Source organism: Zonotrichia leucophrys, chromosome 3, assembly GCF_028769735.1.
Source record: "Zonotrichia leucophrys gambelii isolate GWCS_2022_RI chromosome 3, RI_Zleu_2.0, whole genome shotgun sequence".
NCBI lineage: Eukaryota > Metazoa > Chordata > Aves > Passeriformes > Passerellidae > Zonotrichia > Zonotrichia leucophrys.
Window position 1 is genome coordinate 58,413,651 of NC_088172.1, and position 14,244 is coordinate 58,427,894.

Sequence of the window (14,244 nt, forward strand, 5' to 3'; positions counted from 1 at the left end):
TTATGATTTTTGAATATCTTTGACCTCTGGACTAAATTTTTTTTCTCCTTAGACCTGTAGAATTCATAGCATTAATCAGCTGTCGTTTCAGCTTGAATCCATAGCTTAGTTACAAGCAGAGGACAATAGTTTTGCACTCTCTGATAACAAATGGTGAACACTTTAGTGATTTGGTCATTCTTCATCATTTTTTGGGTAAATTAAGAGAAGTATTTGCTATTGGCCCACCTATTTTCTATTATATCTTTATCACTAGGACAGAGAGTTTTATTTGAAGAATGGTAGACAAGATTATTTTGTGGAAAATTAGCTCAGTTTACTAATGAAGTATCTGGTATTGGAGATACAGTACTTTGTCTTACCTTTTGTTTCTTATCCTGGAAATACAGATTTTTTTTTTTTTAAATACACATATCTATATTTTTCTATTTTTTTTACATTTGATCATTTTGTGTTGTTTAGTATTGTGTTCTACAAAATACTGTTATAGTGTGTCACAGGAGACTAACTGCAGTCAGTATTCCCAGGTAGTTTTTGGGAAGCCAGGGGGACTGCTTATGTCACAAGTATTTTCCAGACTGATATCTAAAGAGACATTTTAAAAACTGCTATCTTAGTTAAGCCTTTTTTTTAATTATTAGTGTTTCTCAGGCATCTGTCATGGCAGCTGAAGAAACAGTGCTGAATGCATGCACATGATGTACTACACATATGAGATGAAATATATTTGGAAATAGCAGCAATTAGATTAATTTCTGGAACAAATAAGTCAGAACAGTAAGAAAATGCTATGAATGCTGTTTCCATGTTTCTCATAAATTATGTGAGAACTTTTTTTAAAGCCATCTGTGATGTAAATCGAGTTACAGTAGAATTGGTATCTTGGGAAAGCATTAAAAGTTCTCTTGCATACTCTTTACTTGCCAGACCACAAACTAATTATTTTCTTTCTGCTTTTCTCCCCTTCCCCTATCACAGGGGTGCTGGAGAAAGATCATTGTGGATGACACTATGCCTTTCAGTGAAGAGGAGAATTTATTATTGCCAGCTACAACCAGCCAAAATGAACTTTGGCCAATGTTGCTGTCCAAAGCTATAATTAAGTTAGCAAATACTAGGTATGTTTTGTCATTTCACTTTTGGTTTGTTTTGTGAAGTCACATGGTAACAGAAAAAAGTTGGTTTAGTATACTAAGAAATGTATTTTGCTACATTTTGTAATGACAGTTATGCACTTCCAAAAGCTGACACTGCAAATCGGTAAAACAAAATCCTCTACAGCTACAGAAGGCACAGGATTTCATTTTTAGATGCGTTTGCAAATTTATTCACAGAAAACTTACAAAGAAACTGGAGCACTCTCATTATTTGATTCATTTGTTTGACTATATTCCTGACAACTTCACATGTGGCTTCCTGCCAAACAGAAGTACCTGTGAACTGTTAATGAAATTGTTATTGTGAGCCTTGACCAGTATTGACTCAACTGATGCTGAAAGCAGAGTTTTGTGAGCTTCTTTTGATACCTTTGCTACAGTTGTGCCATTGTGTACAGTGATCTACTTCCCTAGAACTGTCTGGAAAAGTAGAAGGTGGCCTATGATGCAGTAATTGACAATTATGGCTATGGGTTCCTATGAAATGATGAATGAAGACCAATAGTTTAAATGAATAAGTTTGAGAAAATAATTCAAAACACACATCTGGTTAGCGAAGCTTCCCTGTTTTTGTCATATCAAGTTATGTTTGCCAGAAGAGTCACCTAAAGTATGTTGACACAGGCTAAGGCGTTGCCAAGAGGTGCCTGTTAGGAAACTCTGCTTGCAGGAATGTGGTTGACATACTGCATTTCTCCAGAGCACAAGGGTTAGCCATACAAGTGCTGGCATCTTTGGCCTTGGTCCTCTCAGGAAACCTCTCCAGAGAGTAGCAGTGTCAGTTTGAAAGAGTGAACTTTGCTGGAGTGGAAGTGAACCAGCCAGAGTGAACCAGCTTGTTCAGAATAACCTGGGAGCTAGAGAAGCTGCTAGCAAATGTAAGTTATAGAATCATAACCCTGTTTTAGCACAAGGAATTTCAAACCCACATCTCCAACCCCGCAACTGTGTGCAAGTATACATAGTATGCTTGCTAACAAAGGTGAAAAGAATGCCATTGTTCCAGAGGGAGCACTAAAATAATGGACCTGATGTGAAGGCTTTGACTTTGTAGGGGAGTAGTCAGCAGTGGTTTGGAAAACTCCTAAAATTGCAAGTAATTACTTGTTTTTCATCAAACTATTCTCTGTATGATCTTATTCCTTATTACGTGGTCTTACTACAGAAAGTAATGTAGACTAGAGAGTTTACTGCAGTTGGTAACATTATAATTGTAAAAAGTCTGCTTTTGTCTTATAGTATATATGCAACTGGAAGAAGGGAGATGGAAGAATTTACAGTTATGCAAACACTGACTGGATGGATACCAGAAGTTATTCCTATCCAGTAAGTTCTTTCGTTAAACAATTTATGTGTCAGTTTTTTAATATTTAATTCTGTAAGGCATTATGAAAAATAAAGCTAAGCCCTAGAAGTTCTTCACCATCAATTTTGGAAAGTGAATGGTTTATAGTTCAGGCACTTGGGTAATGTACCTTTGAGAAATGCAATTTTATTGTGTTTTTCTTTGTAAGTCATACAGTTTTTGTAAAGCTATTTATCATGCTGATGCCTATTCTTTATAAATTAATTTAACTAATATTAAACAGCAAAAGGAAAACAAGGTTAGAGAAATGTGTTGAATTTAGTATGCAGTATTAAAATGTCTGCTGATAATAATAATTTTATATCTGAATATACCATAGAAAGTATATATCATGAATATGAAGTAATCAGTATCAGCTAGTATGCTGTTTGCACCCTTCAAATTGTAACAGTTGGCGGACTTCTAGTTTCAACGAAAAATAGTGTTTCCTAACTACAATAACATTTTTTTTTGTTTCCTATGTGTTTTATGTTCATTTTTTATTTTTAAAGAAAGACATTCTGATTTTCAGCTTGATACTCTTTTTACTAAATTAATTACCCAGCTACTGATACTAAATATTTAGATTTTTTCTTTTGACTTATACCTTTTTTTTGCCTTTTGTTATATAAATTCAAATGAAAATCTAGATAACAAATAGTTATGGTTTATATATAATTTACTTAGATATTCTTGTTTATTTATAACCATATTTTGCTAATAAATAATTCCAGTCAAAGAATATTTTATTCAAATTTTCAGTAATTTTTGTCTCAAGCTACGCTTGCAATTTAGGTTTTTGATATATTTGTGTCCTACAGTAGTGTGTATGTAGCTCATGGACTTAAAAATCTAAGTAGCCTAAATTTTATTTCTTTCTATAGTTAGTTTTACAACTTCAACAGCAAAAAACAGTATTCAGTTACTACAAATACATTATATCGTGGAATATGAGAATGTGAATACTACAGAGTCTTTGGAATTGTAGTCTAAGATGACTTTATCTCATTTTACAATCACTATTTCATTTTTTAAAAAAAAGTTGAATGCAGTTAGCTTGAATGAGACTCTGCATGACCCTGTTTGAGATTATTTCTGGAATGACTTTCTGTGGAAGATTAACATGACTGCAACTGTTACATCATATCAAAAACTTTCCAGTTTGGAAGTACCTTTGGGTACCCTGCATGACTCTGCATGACCCCTCAAACAGGGTCATGCAGAGTCTCATTTGGGATGCTTTTTAATACACAGAGATAGAATCACACTATTATATGGTGTAGTTGTAAAGTAGTCTGAAAATTTCTCTGTCACACCTTGTATCTACCAAAAATCTTGAGAAAGGATGCTTTATTTGCATGCATCTCTAACCACCATCTCTTTTTTTATGGGCCTTTCATAAGCTGTCTCAACAAATATTTCTGATACAGAGGGTGTTGTATCTTCTAAAATAACTCAGTAGCATTTTTTAGGGTTGGACTGTCAGTTGTGGTATAGTGCTGTCTAAATTTCTTCTCTTTTTTGGAAATATCTCTACCATTGACATATACATTTGTATTTTCTCTTAAAGGCCTGAATACTTGGACAAAGTTTGGGGCTTTTTGAAAGAGATTGTGCCAGAATTCACGTTGCCAGAGAGAAAGTCTCCAGAACTTGAGATTACTCAGGATGATACAAAAACTGAAGAAACCAGGGACTCAGAGTTAAAAAGTGAACAGTCATCTGTGAATAAGCTGCCAGATTCAACTGAGAGAGCAGAGACAGCCGGTAACATTAGCAAAGGTCTGTAATTTTACATAGTCTAATCTTTGTAGGCCAAGCTTAAATAAGGTTAGCATTATCTCTGTTTCAAATAAGTATATTTTGCATATATTGCCACATACAACTCTGTGGGTTTGTTGTTTCGCCAAACATGTTGCAATGATGTATATTCAAAATACTTTTTTTTAGCTATAGATGTCATGAAAAGCAGTACTAGTATTTTATTTTATAAAAATAGTTTCCCTTTCTGGCAGAGATTTTTTCAGCTTCATGTCACAGTCATTTCTCTAAAATCGAGTTCCTTGCAGAGAGATAGCAATCAGAAAGGTCACAGTTTCTCCAAAGGCAACACTGCTCTGACCATCAATTAATTATATACTTCATAATGGGTGTTGTAAAGTGTGATTATCTACGCAGTTATGATAAATATGTTCTAACATCTACCTGCATTTTTATTTATTGCAATTTTTATTTTATTCTGTTATGTATATGCAATAATTTTCTTTAAGAGCTGTTAATTCTATTTACATTTAAATTTAAAAATTTAGATTTATAAACCAGTTTGTTCCAGTATATTATTCTTCTTTTTTTTATTTGAGAATGAATTTTCTTAGTTGCTGTTTTTAACTTGAAGTCATGGGTGCAATTTCACATCACTTCTCATGCCTTTGGAGAGTACAAATCACATGCTAAAATTTCTATTTCTTCCTAGATTTTCAGAAAAATCACTGACTTCCTCGCTTTGAATCCAAATATTATGTCCCAATGTCTAAAGTGTTATAAAAGTCTTAGAAGTTACCTGGCTGAGGTAGTATTCTCTCTTCTTAGGAAATACTGCTATAATTTTCACCCAGCCATCAGTGGGGTAGATATTTCAGAGTTTGGATTGGACATGTCAGTAGCAATAGCACTGTTGTTCATCCAACAGGGTGCTGTCATTTTTTTCCCTTAAAACTAAGTAAATGTAATCATGCCTAAGACTTAAAAATTCATTAGTAACTGAAATAGCTAAGAATCAGGGAGCCATTGTGTCTGATACAGCTCTGTAATCTCCAACTCTGAGGCTAAAAACTTTCTTGAGATGTTCTGTTGATGTTTGAGATTAATGTTTGGATGACACAAAGCCATCCATGTCACCATGAGGGATAAGGACCTGGGGATCCTGGTGGACAACAAGCTGTCCCGGAGTCAGCAGTGTTCCCTGGGGGTCAAGAAGGCCAATGATGTCCTGGGATACATTAAGAAGAGCAGTCCTATCAGAGCAAGGGAACTGATCCTGCCCCTTCCCTCAGTCTGTATCTGGAATGCTGTGTCCAGTCCTGGACTGTTCAGCACATTACAGACATGAAGCTCCTGAGTGAGTCCAGCAGAGAGGGCAATGGAGATCACTGGGAGACTGGAACATCCTGACGAGGCAAGACTGGGGAAGCTGGGCCTATTCAGCTTTGTGAAGAGACAGCTGAGAGGGGACCTCATCAATGTGTATAAGTATCTAAAAGAAGGGTTCCAAGAAGATGAAACCAGGCCCTGCTCCATGGTGCTGAACAATATCAAGAGAGGCAATGGGTGAAAACTGGTGCAAAAGAAGCTCCACCTGAGCATGAGGAAGTACTTCTTTACTGAGTGACTGAGCAGTGGAACACATTGCCTGGAGAGGTGGTAGATTTTCCCTCTCTGGGAATTGCTTTAAACTGGAGATATTCAAGAATTGTCTGGATGCAGTCCTGTGCCATGTGCTCTAGTATGACCCTGGTGGAACAGGGAGGTTAGACCAGATGACCCACTGTGATCCTTTTCCTCCTGAAGCATTCTGTGAAGCTGTGAAGCTGTATTGTGCAGCTGACACAAAGGAAGGAAGGAATGTCATCCAAAAGGACTTGGACAAACTTGAGAATTGGACCTATGAGAATCTAATGTGATTCAGAAAGTCCAAGTGCAAGGTGCTGCACCTGGATTGAGACAATCTGAGGCATGAGTGCAGACTGGAAGAAGAACTGAGAGCAGGCCTGTGGAGAAGGACATGGGGGATCTGGTGGATGAGAGGCAGTACATGAGCCAAGAGTCTGTGCTCACAGCCCAGAAAGGCAGCTGTATCCTAGGCTGCATCCAAAGCAGTGTGGCCAGCAGGATAAGGAAGGTGAGTCTCCCCCTCTACTCTGCTCTTGTGAGACCCCAACCTAGAGTGCAACATCCAGCTCTGGGGTCCCAGCACAAGAAAGACGTGATCCTGTTGGAATGAGTCCAAAGGAGGGCTACTAAGATGATCAGAGGGCTGGAGGACCTTTCCTATGAAGGCAATCAGAGAGCTGGGATTGTTCAGCCTAGAGAAGAGAAAGCTTCAGGGAGAACGCCTTATGCACCTTCCAGTACTTAGAGGGTCCTACCAGAGAGCTGCAACAGGACTTTTTACAAGGGCATGTAGTGGTAGAACAAGAGTGAATGGCTTTAAACTCACAGAGAGCAGGTTTAGATTGAGTGTTAGAAGGAAATTCTTTCTGACAATAGGAAGTTCCTGACACAGATTACCCAAACAAGTTCTGGTTGCCCAGTACATGGAAGAGTTCAAGGCCAGGATGGGACTTTGAGCAACCTGCTCTAATGGAAGGTGTCCCTGACCACAGCAGGGGGGTTGGAACTAGATGATCTTTAAGGTCCTTTCCAACCCAAGCCATTCCATGATTCTATGATTTTTTTTTTAATGCATTTAAGAAGTCTTTTCCTGTAAGTTCTAAGACTTCAGAGAATGTTTCATCTGTGGAAGACTTTCTTCTTCCATGTCCATTGGGAATCTATGCATTGCCTATATGACTTTGGGGTTTTTTTTGTAATTACTAATGCATGAGAGCAAGGATAGGAAGAAAATATTTGGCACAGTGCCAGAAATACAATGATATCTTATATTGCAGTAAGGACATAAAAATTGTGCAATAACTAAAAGATGGGACTGAAGCCATTCTGGCTCCTTCTCAATAAATCTTCATTTATATCTTAAAGACTACTTTTTTATTTTTATTTATTTTAATTAAATTACATTAGTTTTTTTATTGTAGCTCAACTCTTGACTTCAAAGAGTTTGTGATTGATTGTTTTTAAAATTTATCTAAAATCTTATTGAAGCATTTGCACTGTACGACATTTGATGACTGAAAGTTTTTATCTTAGAAAGAAAAATATTTAATCTTTATTTTACCTAATAGAAAAAGCAGAGCAGAAAAAAGTAGGAAAGAAAAAAGGAGGAGAGAAAGAAAAAGGCAAGTCTACAGGAAAGTTGGCAAAAGCCCAAGGCCTTCAGGACTTAACTGAAAGTAAGTCCTATTGTTTTGAAGATAAAAATACAGACAGGAGTTACATGTAAAGCAAAATTATTTGCTTTAATTTTGTTTTGAACTTAACTGGGGGGAGGTTGTATTTACTTTTGGTTTTATTTAAATTGTAGTTATTTATAGCTCACATTACACACTGAAGTCATTCTAATCTATTCTGCAACATAGATTAAAAATAATATATTGCAGTACTTTGTTTTAGTGGCAAACTGTCTTACAGTTGTTCTGTGTTTAAAAAACAGCAGTCCTTCCTCTTTTGTAATTTATTTGTTCAATATCCACTTTATACACAAAATTGCATTTGGAAAAAGCAGGAATGCTTCTTTGTCGAAGGGCAGGGGAGCCCGGGCAGGAGGGGTGGAAGAAATGTTTGTTAAAATTCATTCCATGATGTAAATATAATTTTTTTTAAATCTTTGTCCAGGAAATACATAGTGGTGAATTTGATTTCTGTATTGATATATTCGTAAGAGCATAAAAATTAAGTAAATTCTTGCTTTGTGCATTTATATTTAATGCTGAAGCAAACAAACAAACAAAAAACCTCAAGGAAATACATTTTAAGCAAATCGCAAGTAAATACTAATCAGACAGCTAAACCATCAACCAAAATATTTCAAATTTATTAGCTTAAACTATGGAAGATTTTCACAAATGTACATTAAGCTTACATGCTCTTGACTTTGTTTATGTTTGGATACATGTGGCATTTCCATGTGACTAGCAGCAAAAACCATTCTTTAACTAGAATGATTTGCAGTTACAAATCAGTAGGTGAGAATAGGTATAACATCTTCCTAAGGGAAATAACTGCAAAGTAAAAACGAAATTTACCACATAAATGGTACTCCTGCTTCTTGATTTGAATCCTGATTAAAATTAGTGATTTAAATAATTTTAAACTGCAGCAAACCAAGATTATGGTTTGTCTTCAGCAAATAGATTTATTTAAACTCCTACCTTATATACCACTAAATGAGTTAAACAGCAATAAATTTTAAAATATATTGCAGGAATGTAGTTTGCTTTAGTGCAGCAGGTGTGGAATAGGAAAATGAGGTGTTTCATGTGAATATAAGTACAGTGACTAAGTAGTACTCAAGCATGTAACGGAGAAAAGAAAGCAACAGGGAAGCAAAAGGATCTAAGATATGTATTCTAGAAAGTGTGCAAAAGGAGTGAAAGAGCATTTTAAAAAAAAGAGGCAGTGCTTCCATATGAAAAGTGACATGATATTTAGATCTTTATCCTGCCACTTAAAGCACAGTTTATGCTTTTTTGTGAAAGACAGATCACAAAGACAGATAGTGTCCTGTGAAGAGGTTATTTAGAAAGATTAATTCAGGTCTCAAATACACAGATAAGAGAAATCTTTTATCCTATGTTTGAATCAAAAAAGACTTTTGGAGAAGAGTAAGAGCTAGGTATCTTTATAGTAACAGAGCAAATTTAAAATTATTAGACTGAAAGGAAAAAAAAAAAGGAATTGAAGTTTGAAATAATACTGAATTATGATGCATTTTTGTTGTGAGAGTGTAGCCAAAAGAGGGAAATCTTAAAGGCTTTATGAGACACGTGGTCTGCAGAGTGGCCTAGGACAGTAGAACCATTGCTGTGCATAAAATAACATCTCAAACTAGTTCTTGATTCAAAGTCAGATTCCAGAGGCAGAAGTTGTGAAAAGTTCCTGAATTGTTCTGGTAGAGTTTTGTAACAAGGACTTAACTTAATATAGCAAAATTTTTTTCTTTTCTTTTTTTTTTCTTTTTTTTTTTTCATTTTAAGTGATTTGAAAAGTGGTTTACTCCCATCATGATAAAAGTGCTTATTTCCCATCTGCAAGCTTTCACTCTACCTGCTGACTGTTGATTTCAAGGAAACTTCTTTGTGATAAATATGGACTATTTCTAAAGAGATATTCAACTGCTCCAGATATTATTTATATTTGACTTTTAAAATTGCAATACCTTCTGTATTCATTGCATTGTATATTAATGACCTTTTTATTCATGACACAGTGAAGTACCAGTTACTGCTAATTACTTGGAAACTTCTCTTACAGGCTTTTGATTTTGTGTGGACTATAATGTTGTCATGGATTGATGCTGTCTGGCAGCTAAGCCACCACCCATCCACCTGGTCACTCCCCACAGTGGGATGGGGCAGAGAATGAGGACTGAACCCTTTGCCCACCCCCAGTGTTCTTGCTGGGGTGGTGGAGTGAGAAACAGAGGATTTATTGGTGTGTGAACTTGGCTCAGCTGTCACTGACATACTGTGTGTTTCCCCCAGCACTTTGGTGATGTACCTAAAACAGCACCACAAGGGCTGCCCTGATGAAAGCTCAATCCCAGCCAGATCCAGTACAAACATATGCAGTTATGAATCACTTGCACAGTCAGACCAATGCCTGCTGCACCCCACAAACACAGTATGATCATTGAAGCATTGAACTTGTTTCTCTGTTCATCCAGTTGTGTGGATCCAGCTAATAACAAGCCCTTGATATGGTCAGTCTGAACTCTTCCTGAGAGCAGCCAACTTAGTCTTTGATAAAGGACTTATCTGAATGACTTTGATCTGACTTTATCAATCAGTCTTCGGGAAGTTCTGGCAGACAATTCATGTGTTCCTACTGATCCATTTTAGTATAAAAATCTGTACTTTTCCACTCAGCAGCTTTTTCTTCTGGTAGCAACGCTTTCATGCGTAGGGTATCTCCCTGTTTTATGAGCAATTTTTACACTGAAATGATAAGAAATGATGATATGATATGATATGATTGATATGATATGATATGATATGATATGATATGATATGATATGATATGATATGATAGATATGATATGAGATAAGGTACTGTGAGGTGAGAGTCTGAAGTGACGCAGGGTCCCCAGGCAGGTGCGAAGGAGATCTGCTTTATGGTAAAAAACAGGAAGTTTGTGCAGTCAGGCCTTTATCAGTTACATACTTTTAAATCATAACAGACGTAATTCAACCAACCACCACACACCATGGTGTGAACACGTGGTGGTGACATACCTTGTTTTTCTGCCTCTAATTCAGCTGAGTCACTTTTCCATAGTCCTTTTCTGCTTAGCTTAAGTACCAGGCCTGAGCCATGATTTTACCAGGCCTTCCCTTTGTAAGGTTTTACCTATATGCAAAAAGGTGCTCAATCACCTTGTTCCTATAAAGAATCACCACTTTGTTTGTATTTAGGTTTCCAAACTACTGAGTTTCTTAATAATTTCTGAACTGCTGGAAAGGGAATGCTATTCCATTTGAAAGGTCATTAGCTGGGAATTTGGGAGTTTCTTCTACAAATTAGCCATGTATTTTGCTAATCTCATCGTACCTTGATACAAATTCTGTAATTAAAGACAATATCTTCTATGTCACAGAAGTGTTCTAATCACAGAAGAGATTATTATTATACTTAGAAGTTTCTGAACTCAAGTAGATCTGCAATCATCAGAGTCAATGAGATAAACATCACATAACTGTAACATTGTTATAATTTTTCTTTTACCTATTCAAGAGTTTTCATTTGCAAGATGGACTGAAGCCTAATGTTTTGGTTTTCAAGAGCATATCATCATTCTATGATATTTATGTCAATTCTGAAGAGCACACAAGTTGTTTTTCTGAAAACTCAAAACTTCCAATATGCAAAGCAAATCCAATATGCAGAGTTAACATCTGAGCTGCAGACCTGATGATCAGGATATTGAAAGCCAACTGTTGTGTTTTCATAGAATGGTCTGGGTTGGAAGCAACCTTAAAGATCATCTAGTTTCAGGCCTTTGCCATGGGCAGTGATACCTTACACTAAGCCAGAGTTCTCGGAGCCCCCCCATGCAACTTGGCCTGGAACACATCCAGGGATGAGACATCCACAGTTTCTCTGAGCAACCTATTCTGGTGCTTCAACATCCTCACAGAAAAGAATTTTCTTTCTTCATCTAAGCCTGCTCTCTTTCAGAGGGGTCAGTTAAAACAATTGCCCCTTGTTCTATCACTCCATGGCCAGAAGAATCTCTCTTCATCTTTCTTGTAAGCTCCTCTCTAGATACTGGAAGGCTACTCTAAGATCTCCATGGAGCCTTCTCTAATCCAGGCTGGACAATACAAACTTTTTTAACCCTTCTTGATAGGAGAGATTCTCCAGCCCTCAGATCCAGACCCACCTTTGTGGTCTTCATCTGTCATCATTAATCCTTGGAAAGTTATACTACATCATCAACTCTTGTTTGATAGATAAATATTTAAAAGAAACATTAAGAGTGAGAAAATTCTTTGCAAGTCATATGTAAAACATATGATAAACAAAAATTGTTAAGATCTATTAAAATCAACAGTTTTAATTCCTGAACTTCCTTTTTAAGTGATTGGATGTGTATTTTACATCAATCAATTAAAATCTTACTTTCCCTTTCCAAAGGGACGGAAGCATTTTTTGGGGTTGTTTAGTACTCATTCTCTGTAAGAGAATTTGCAAAGCTGCAAGTGTGAAACATAAGTATTCTTATATACTTATATTTTATAAGTATAAAATCAGAATTTTTAGCAAAGCACTGCAGAATTCCTGTATCCACACTGATGGATAAAATAATAGGCTTTGCTGAATCTGTTTTGTTGTACTGTGTATTATAAAATTTTTCATCTAATTATGCAATTTTATCAAGCTATCAGTTTTAACTAGTTTCCCCAAATACTGAATCCACACTAACCATCATTACACTTGGTGCCAAATAATTTGTATACCTCATCCTCATTTTTTGTACAGTGAAAAAAGATCAAATAATATGCAATTTTTAACTCGACTGGCACAATGTGCTAGTATTGTAATAGTATTATTAAAGTAGATATTATGTGTATTAATTATTTGCATGCTCTAATAATTTGTTCATTGCTCTTTATTGTCTGCCCTGAAAACATTTTATTTCACAACCCATCTGGACTAAATATGACAGCTTTACATTCCACCTGATATTTGATTAAATACTTTTATTTCAGAGATACTTCCCACATGCAATGAGATTGGTATGCCTTGTGGCACAATGTTCTGTAAATGTGCAGGACATCATAGCTAATATTGCTGTGTTTGTAACATATCAGATATATTGGTAAGGGCTGATATTAATGTTAATTATAGCCTTGCTTTTAAATAAGTTGAAACTCTCAACTAACACAAGATTAACATGTGATTAACATGGGAATCACAAGCATGCAGTGAGAAAAACTAAGAATCCATTGGAAAGTAACACTTACTTGCCTTTAGCTTATATTTAATTGGATAATTGAATTCCTGGAAGAATATTTAAGATGCAAAGATATTATACTTTGAGAATAAAATGGTGCATACCCTCTAAATAAATAGATTTTAGGTCTGATAAACTGTAATTTCCAGACACTTACCTATTTATATGCAGATAGCTTTGTTTTATTTAATTTCACAGAAAATACCTATTCTTAGTGCAACTTGCAGTTGAATATTTATTAAACATAGGAAGCAATTATTCTGTATTTGAGGTTAAGCTGAGGGGAACAATGACAGATACAGATAATTTTACTGGAGTTTTAGATGACAATAGAATCAGAGAATCATTTAGGTTTGAAAGGACCTCTAAGTTCATTGAATCCAGTTGTTAACCTGTACTGCAAGCCCACCACTAAACCATGTTCCTCAGTGCCACATATACATATAGTTTTAATACCTCCTGGAATGATGGCTCAAGCACTTCCTTGGATAGCCTGTTCCAATGATTAACAACTCCTTCTGTGAAGAAATTTTTCCTAAAAAACATTCTTCTGAAAAACAAGTGTCCCAACCTTGTCTCCAAACTTTCTGAGATGACTAAGGAAAAGTAGAGGGAAATAGATACCTACCTTTTTGAGATGTCTTTTTTTTAAAACCAGAAATGTATATTTCAAGTATTATGTTTTAGACTTTTAATTTCCCTTCCACATGAATGAACTGACTACCAGACATCTTTGTCTTCTCTTCATGATTCAGGAGTTAGCAGTGGCTTCTTTCACAGGTGAGAGTAGGAGATGATCGTGTGGTTGCCTAGTGCAACAGATTTCTGGGGTTAACAAAGTGAATGTGCCCCTGTTTCTATTCCTTGTCTATAGCAGAATTACAGGCACACAATTCTACAAGGTATCTGGGATTAGAGCTTCATACTTTCTGAGGCAGCCATCATTACCTCCATTTTTTCATCTGCTTGACAGAAGTGAGAACAGCTGCCCAGGTTTACAGGCACTATGTTTCTAAAATTACTTATCTCTATCTCCATATCCCTTGGCAGCAATGGCCAGAGCTCTGGCCATTGGATCCTTTTGTTGGCAAGATCAAATTTTGCCTTCACTGGTGAGATGCATTTAACTAGTACTGACCAATCAAAATGTTTTTGCTTCATCTACACGGATTGCATGTATTGTTTTCTTTATGCTAGTATCTACCATTTTTAAAATTTGAAATAAAACAAAAAAATGTTGAAAGCTACCTCTGACCTGTCATATTTTTAAATTGTATTTTATGTTACTAATTTATGAAAAATAAGTAAAATACGCAAATGCTGTTGACAATTTAAATGATGTGTTTTTTTCTGTCCATGGTTTCTATTCAAAGTGCATTACAATGAGCTCTTCT

General features: G+C 35.8%; 1 protein-coding gene across 1 annotated transcript in view; it reads left to right on the plus strand.

Annotated features, from left to right (window-relative positions):
• ADGB (androglobin) overlaps positions 1-14,244 on the plus strand; it is a 97,784-nt gene that overhangs the window by 21,453 nt on the left and 62,087 nt on the right. Inside the window, exons 6-8 of the mRNA XM_064706972.1 lie at positions 979-1,118; positions 2,397-2,483; positions 4,073-4,284. Coding sequence (XP_064563042.1) covers positions 979-1,118; positions 2,397-2,483; positions 4,073-4,284 — 439 coding nt within the window. The remainder of the gene's footprint in view (positions 1-978; positions 1,119-2,396; positions 2,484-4,072; positions 4,285-14,244) is intronic.